General features: G+C 36.1%; 1 protein-coding gene across 1 annotated transcript; it reads left to right on the plus strand.

The window, feature by feature from the left end:
- Window positions 3,941–5,151, plus strand: LOC18788678 (transcription factor HEC1). Its single transcript, XM_007224354.2, has one exon. The coding sequence runs from the start codon at window positions 4,138–4,140 to the stop codon at window positions 4,918–4,920; it is 783 nt and encodes a 260-aa protein (XP_007224416.1). The 5' UTR covers window positions 3,941–4,137; the 3' UTR covers window positions 4,921–5,151.

Here is a 9,083-nt window from a genome sequence, read left to right on the forward strand (position 1 = left end):
GGATGCAATCATTATTCTTATGTTTGTGAAAAAACCAAACTTATTTGATTTGTGTTTAATGCTAAAAAAACAAAACAAAACAAAACAAAACAAAAACAAAAAAACAAAATCATGATTGATGTCATCTGAAGAAGCCAATAAATTTGAGTGTTGCTATTTCTACCCCCTTCCTATTTCCCCACACACCTTATCTTTCTACCCACCATGTAAATTTTTGAAAACACAATTCTATCTTTCCATCTTATGTTGTACAGACATGGACACAGGGACATGAACACGGCAATTAAAATAGTAATAAATTCTAATAAAATTCTAATAGTATATGCTTATATATATATATATTTTTTAAATCTTGCTCAAAACTTCAATGTCATAATACCATAAAAATAAATTCATACTCATTTGAGTTAACTTAGCATTACTCATCTTTCCCTAAACAAAATAAAGAGTGATACACATATTCATGATTCATCATAAACCAAATTTCACACAGTTTTCGTATATCTATCATCTTCAAAATAAGGAAAACAATTTCCCACTTCATAAAATAAAAATCGAGTTTGCATAAATAAATAAATAAATAATAAAAAATAAACAAAGTGAATGAATTATCCACTCAAAAAGATGCTTTTCCCACGACCAAATTGCTTTCAATATCCTTAATCAACTAAAAATATCTGCTCTACATATTTTAAATAAAAACTTTTAAAAATTATTTTAAATATGTCCTCATATTTTCAATAATTATGTTTTGACCCCAGTTGTTATTTTGTAATTTTCAAAATGATCCCTGCCTTGCCGTGTCTTGACTTCAGTTAACCATGTCTAAAAGTGTCTTGATCATATCCAAAATGTGTCTTGACCGTTGACCTGTGTTCAAGCCTTGTCCGAGGTGTGTCCGCGTGTTTGACACTCCGACACGTCGGCCTGATAGAGTGTCGTACTATATAGTTTTCACCCACCATTATTCCTAAAATACTCTTTAATTATTAATTCAAGCATATTCTCAATAAAAATAAAATTAAAGCCGAGTTGGTGACATTAGTAAGTTGGGTGTGCTAAATAAGCAATCCCTCCTGCACCATGGCTTTCTATCATGCTTATTATTCATTTAGTATTGTATGGGATAAAGCCTAACCATAGGCAAAGGATTAACGGCCCCTTTGTTGGGACTGCTGGCAATCACCTTGGATAAGCAATCCCATAAAAATGCCAGGAATTAATAAGCCTACTTTTAATTAATTATAGATCTCGTTATTTCTTTCAACCTTGTAAAAGAGATGGAGATCAATTGAGATGGGCATGAGACGTGAGGTTACAGACCTTAGAAAAGTTAGGGTTAATTTCAATTTTAATTTTAGTGAAAACTGTTTTGAGAAATGAATAAAATAAAATAAGTGGGTTATGTAAGTGGAGGTTTTTTTTCTTAAATTCTTATAAGTCATTTTATAAAGAGATAAATTTGTCCTTAAATTTTAAAGTTAAAGTAAGTGGAAAAATAAGATATGAAATGGAAATAGCAGCACTTACAAATTTAGAGGGATAATATAACACAAACTCCGATGTGTGCAAAGCCCAATATTTGGTGTTTTTGACAAAAACCAGCCACAGTAAATTAAGTCTGCTCTGTCTCTGCTGGACCAAAGTCCTTCTTCTCCACACCCTTTTCCTTCAAAAGACTGAAAGTGGCCACCATTTTGAAAATGAACACACACCAAACTTGGAACCCAAACAAGTGCACAAGATGCTCTTTGACTGTCTGATTTGTCCAATTGGTGCTGCCACAAAACTGCAAAACCATCCAATCTGAAATTATGAAAATTATGAAAATCATGCAGAGAGAGAGAGAGAGAGAGAGATCAAATAGGGGACCATTTGTCATTAAATTAATATAATTTTTTATTCATTTATAATATGCAATAAGTTATTTTTCTTCTCCACATCAGTGTCTGCTCGCGATTCCCAATGGAGGAGGGGAGGTAAAGGCTAAAGAAAGTGGGAGAAGCAAAGAAGAATTATTGGGGAAAATATGTCTGTTTGCTTGCTGGGTTTGGTGGTATTATAATATAGCTAGCCAGGTACAAGTATTATAAATGTGGCTGTGGGGAAGAAGATAAGGAACCAGTGATAATGCAAAGTTAAAAATCCCACCCAACAGCAAGATCTCTCTCCTTTAGATTCTTTTTATCCAATCCGAACCTCTTCTTACACACAACATGTCTCTTTATTCATGTCCCTTGCCAAAAAAAAAACTATTATTATATTCCTATTAATGGCGGTACCCATTTTCATCATCTCCTACTCCTACTCCTACTACTAATTAGTGGTATGTGTCCACGCGTCATTGATCGTAATAAAATCTTTACTAATCAGTTAAGTGTTCATACGTGACTGGTTGTAACAAACCCTTTATTTTGTTGCATATGTGCTCGCGCGTGAGTGACTGACCGTAACAAAATCTTTACAAAGCGAAATACAAGCGTTTTACATTCCACTTGATGATCATGACACGGTAGTAGAGGGTGCATGGTAAGCTCGTTAGCAATTCCAGCACATTGAATCAGGTGGTTGGCATCAGAAAAACCTGATTCGTCTCGAAAAGCGTACCAAGCAATAAGAGAAGAGAAGACGAGTTTTAGGCTGGACCGCACCACACAATAATATTGAGCCTTAATGATATCATGTCATTATCATATCGTATCGTATATATGACATGAGCTAAAATATTTATCTAGGACTCTCCAATTGGACCATTGGCAGAGGCCAGAGGCCCACAACCACCATCACGATTGATCAAAACGGCATCGTATTCCACCGCCAGCCAGGAAAGGAAAGGAATGTATCTGTCATTTATAGGGGTGTGGTGAGATTTCTGACACCTGTCATGTGATTGTGGGGGCTTCAGCCTTCTTAAAAGACAGTGAATTTTATGGCAAAGTTAGACCACCACAGTTGACAGTTCCACTCAATTTGTTTTCTCATTTTTATTTTTATTTTTATTTTATAAAAAAATAAAAAAATATAAAAAAAATGATTCATGCATCACCAAAAGCACTTACTGTACTAGCGCTTCTTCAAACAGTTGGTAGATCTGAACCCTTCACATTCACTTGTCGATTTTGGTGTATAGAACCTGTGAAATGGTGAAATTAAAACGACCCACTTCTGCATTTGATTAGATTTGGTGATTGGTGATTGGTGATTGGCCAAATTTCTAATATGAGTGCTAGCTTTGGCCCACTTGTTAATTTAAAGGTCCAGATAGAAATGATAGGCAGCATGCTCCAATGTGATGCTCTTCCAAATCCAGGTAGCAATAATCATACATGAATTTTTTTAACTTTTTTTTTTTAATCTCTACCAAAAGAAGAGATTGTTTCCCAATAAAGAAATGAACCAAAATTCAAGGCAAGAAAAGGAAAAAGATGAACAGCTTTGTCATTATAAAAGATTGACCACAAAATTACAATTGTAATATATACAATGTTAGTATTTTATATGACCTGTGTTTTGTAAAAGGAATTGAGGGAAGCACTTGGATTGCTGCCAGGTATGGTTGTGGTTCAGTTAACGAGAGAGCTCCTTTGTTTGATTGTAATACAAGTTTTCTCTTGTTTTCGGGTTTAGGGATTTGTATTACAATCACGTGAAGAGACATATAGAGACAATAAATATGATGTTAATATAGCTACAAATTTAAGGTAACAATAACGACACTCTAATTTAACTTCATTTACTCATTTTTGTAAGTGCATAAGGATTATAAAAATATTCAATTTCGCAAGTCCAAGAAACTAAAATTGGAGTGTATATATAGTGCTCCCAGAGGACTGGTGGTCTGCTCCGGATATCACTATTTTATTGAATTGTTTTCTTCCTTCTTCTTTCCAAACCTTTGTGTGCATTTCTTCTCTCCTTCACTGCACCTTCTGATAAAACCCCACTCTTCTATCTTCTTCCCCATCCCTCTGCACCTCCATCAACACTGCTTTCCGTCAGCCTTCAAGCCTACTTTCCCTTCCCTTTCTTCTCTCAAAACTCTTATTAAACTTCTCTGTTCTCGGATTCTTCTACTTCAAAATATATTATAATAAGCTACATATATACAAGCTTAAGCTTAGCTATATATTTAGCAATATGGATATTGTCCAGTTAAAATCAGAGGAGCAGATGGAGATGATGATGACGATGCAAATGGACAAAATCTCAGAGCTCTGCGGAGCCTACAACGACGTCTCAGACCTTCCCCCATCTGATCACACTTTCTCTACCATCACCACCACAACAACAAGTCCCAATAGCATCACCTCTAACACCTCCATCTCCATGCCCCATTACACCGACCAACAAAACCCACAAAACATCCCCTCACCAAATTCCCAGTCCTTTCTAAACCTCCCAACAATCCCAACAATCCCATCAACCATCTCCTTCTCCAACACCACAAACCTAACTGACCAAACATCCAATTCCTCAAATGGGTTCCTACCATCTTCCCAAAAACGCACCTCCATGGCAGCCATGAGAGAAATGATATTCAGAATTGCAGCCATGCAGCCAATCCACATCGACCCAGAATCCGTGAAGCCGCCAAAGAGAAGAAACGTCAAGATTTCCAAGGACCCTCAGAGCGTGGCGGCTCGCCACAGGAGAGAGAGGATCAGCGAGAGGATCAGAATTCTGCAGAGACTTGTGCCCGGCGGGACGAAAATGGACACGGCCTCCATGTTAGACGAGGCCATTCACTATGTCAAGTTCTTGAAGTCTCAGATTCAAACGCTGGAGAGAGCCGCGGCTAATAGGCCTACCGGGATTGGGTTCCCTGTGGCCATGTCTAGCGGGAGCTATGGCCTCCATTCAGTGGCAAAAGCTTACCAGGCTTCTTGCCATGAGAATGTGCAGCATTTTGGAGATGCTTGAATTTGATTTAAATTAGCGTAGTGACTGTTGATTAATTGTTTGATTACGGGGTTGTAAATTAGGAGCATGCATGGCTAATATGATGTTAATTTAAGCTTAGTTAATGTAATCCCATGTTTCTATTGCTATAAATTAAATAATCACATCCCCTAAAGATTTTTTTTTATTTTTTTTAAATATGTACTTGGCATATGGTCCTTTGGGAACATAGGAAAACGTACTATAATGTAATCTTAGTGCGTTGACAGGCTTTAGGAAACTATGTATCTTTTGTGTGCCTGGCCAGGAAAAAATATATATCTCAGCTCAGCTGAGTCATAATAATAAGGAAAATAATGTTGATGGAGCTGCGTGTGCAATAAAATGGTTGGGTGGGAACAAAAATATTGTTGGCACGTGAAAGTTCAATGCCTTTGCATTTTCGTGGTGACACCTGTTCATACATATATTCCTAGCAAAATAAAACTATGTGTATCATCTTAATATATCATATCTCCTATTATATTAATATGCGAATATCTTCCATAAAAGTTATGGAAGGGCATCAAGACTAATATTAAATCTTGTTTGTTAGGGAGGATTAGTCTAAATTATATTAGATTAGTAAAGTGATTATATTTCATATGTAATCAAGATATAATATGGATGTTGTTATCTAACTTAAAGGATGAAGAAGGACTATTTATAAGAAGTTGATGACTAATATCTATCCCTCATAATCCCACAATTTTCAAACCCTATATAATATGAATGTCATTTTGATCATATCTTAAACTAATTATGCAGATTAATAGTCTCAAGTTCGAACTCTCATAACACTATAATAATATATTTGAAACCTCAATTTCCCTGTAATTTAGACTATTACTCGTAATTTAAAAAAATAAAAAAACTCCTAAATCCTAGTCATGGTGATTGAATTAAAATACGGTATAGGTAAGATTTCTCTCCAAGTCGTGATGATAGAGATTGCATGAGAAGTCCACGTGAAGGTCTCTGACATAACGGTGGTGGGTTGGGTATAGCTTTTACGATTAGGCAAAGTGATAATGTTGTTTTCGCTATCGCCACCTCACCACCTCCCAACCCTTCTCTCTCCTTCCTAACACGTGAACTCTATCCCACCTGGCACTACACCGTGGATCTTACTGCCAACAGTGCATTCTTTTTTTTTTTTCTCTCTCCTTGTCGTGTATCATCATAATGGTGGTGATCAATTCAAAACCCTATTGTTTTACTGCTTGCATTTGGACATACACGACACCTAGGGCCATGAACAGTATTCTGGGAACTTCTACACCGTTCTAATTATAGAGTTCGTATCCTTCTGTTTTTTTTGGTATGAGACGGGCCGTCAGGACCAACCTCAAGGTTTGTCTCTTAATTTCTTGAAAGAATTGAACCCAAAATATAAACAAAACAAAAATATATACAATGCTTAAAGATGGAGATGACAGCAAAGTTGAGAGGTGTGGTGGAAAAAACCAGAGGCGTTGAATGTCGATTGCTTTGTTTATTGTTGCGTATTTGAAGGGGTAGGTTTGCTTCCCAAATGAGGATCTAATGAGAGAAGTGCTAATGTCTCAAGGATCAAAACCCATTTATTCCTCACATCCCCAAACCAAATCTAATGCAAAATATCTAAGAGAAATAGAAAACAACAAGAAGGGAAAGAAGCTAGCTAGCTATAAAGATAGACATGATAATCAATATCACAAATAAGAACGGTCAAACAAACAATCATCAGAAGACCCATGTGAGACATATGGCCAAGGTCCCAACATATCCTCATTCTCAAGGTCTTCTTCAATGGGTTAAGAGGTGTGTCCCCTTGTCCTCTGAATCCAGAGCACATACCCTTCCAAACGCACAAGTTCTTTGCATCTCTTCACGCTTACTTCACACAACCAAACAATAATGACGACTCTTGCTTCTATCTATAACCCCTTACAAGCAAAAACGTGAATCTAGTTTCAATTTCATTCATAGTCGGATTGTGATCCTTCGCCATTGAACAAAACAATACATGCCACTCATCCTGGTACGTGACTGAAAAGTTTCCGGCTCAAGATTGATTGTTGTTTTTGGGTTTGATGTGATGTGAAGGGGTGGATTGGGTTCTTAATTGTTATTATTAAGTCGTCTGTTGGGGGTGAGCTTAGATAAATTAATGGAGTGAAGAGTGAAGAGGTGAAGAGGGTAGAATAATAAGATAGGGTAAGGCCAACCAAATGAGTAAAGGCTAATGGCTAGAAGACGAAAAATGGGATTAAGACATGTTGGTTGGTCGGATTAAGATTTTGTAGGAGGCCATCTAGGACACTGACGGAGGGTGACAGAAGCCAAAATCCCTTGGCCCAATATTCTCCCGTCTCTCATTTTTTATGGGTGGGATGTATTTTCCAACACAAAATACCACATCGAATTTGAGCAACTTTTCTATCAAATTTTGTCCCAATTCTGCTTCTAGAAGCATGGATAGTCCCCCCACCTCACTTCACTCCACCCCCTCATTTATTATTGGCATTTGCTAAACCGACATCAATTGGAAGGTCAAAGAAGGGTCAAAAGAGTTTCACATGTAAATGTTTGTGGGCGCAATTTCAAATTAGAATGATTTAGCAATCAGTCATGCTATAGTGATGAGGGTCCTTAGGTAAAGTTTTATCTCTTAATTGTTAGATCATGCTAATCAATTTGATTCAATAATTAAGAGATAAAATTTCATCTAAAAACTATATATAAGATCCTCACTATAGAATTATTTTACGATACCATGCTGAATGTACTAATTAGATTATTGGGTGCATTTAGAATCTATTTTTGGGTTGGGCAGACCCAATAAAGGCCCAATATGTTTTTTCGGAAATGAAAGACCACAGCCTTCTGTTTTTATTTCATGGGATTCTAGGCAGTCTTCAAAAACAAAATTCATGGAAAAATAAAAGAAAAAGATGAAAAAAGATCTTGCCCCAAATTGGACCCTAGAAATCCATAATTTAAAAATGAAAAATATCTCTCTAGAACACTCTAGTTCAAAGTCAAATTTCCCTAAATTCGGAACGTTGGTTCAATTTTATTAGGTTGACTTACAAGAGTAATATTTTATTTTGTGAGCAACAATCTTTCATAAAATAGACATTTAATGGTACCTACAAAGGACGTGATCAACGTGTTTAGCCGTGGACTATCTTATTAATTAATCCAATTGTCCAGCTAAGCTAAGTTGAGTTTGCTTAATATTTTCAAAACTTAGACATGAATTAAGGTCTAATAATTATTATCGTGTCGTGTTTCACAAGCAAAACTGACCCATGTATTGCAAGGGGCTAAATGCCAATCGAGCCAATAAGTTGGGCTATATTCCGCATGATGTTTTGCCTCGAGTCAAAAGAGTGGAGCCCACGGAAAGAGTTAAAAGCAGCCCACGTGAAGAGAGATAATGCTGGACCTTTGCGTTATTTTTCAAACTTGAAGCGGGTCCCGCCACTTGTGCAATTCCAAGCCACATGTTTTGTTTTTGACAGAGGTGATGTTCTGGCGTTTGAAATCCAACGGCAAGAATTTGCTTGCGTTCAATTTTTTCTAATCTATACTTAGCCGCCACCTCTCATCAAACAGCCATGGTTTTTTTTTTTCCCTGACTAAATCTAACTTTAAAACAAAATCAAACAATCCAAAATGAAATCCAACGGTCAAAATATTAATATTAATTAATCTAACCCAAATCTCATATGTCCACTTATTTGTTCATAATTTGTGTGGTTTCCTTTTATCTTTATGAATTAAAATTTTGTTTTTGAAATTTGAATTTTTTTAGATTAGAATGTTTAGAAAAATAAATATGATGTTATAAATAAAATTCACATAAGGAAAATTAATGACAAAAAAAAAAATAAGGGTTAATTATTTTAAAACAATTTAACAAAGTTGCAGATTCAAATTTTGAGTACGCATGTGGTTGGAGGAAAAAACTGTGTGAGTCCCGGTAATACATGAATAGTTATATTTAAAAAGATGAAAATTTAGATTTAGTCTCATTTGAGTTGGAGATGGCCTTAGAAGGGCTACAGGCTGGAATGGACTCCAGCCCAGGGCAAGATTTAAAGTTGCTAGACTTTGGTGCAAAGTTCTACAAAGTTGTCCTTAGTCCCACAATATTA

This window comes from Prunus persica, chromosome G1, assembly GCF_000346465.2.
Source record: "Prunus persica cultivar Lovell chromosome G1, Prunus_persica_NCBIv2, whole genome shotgun sequence".
NCBI lineage: Eukaryota > Viridiplantae > Streptophyta > Magnoliopsida > Rosales > Rosaceae > Prunus > Prunus persica.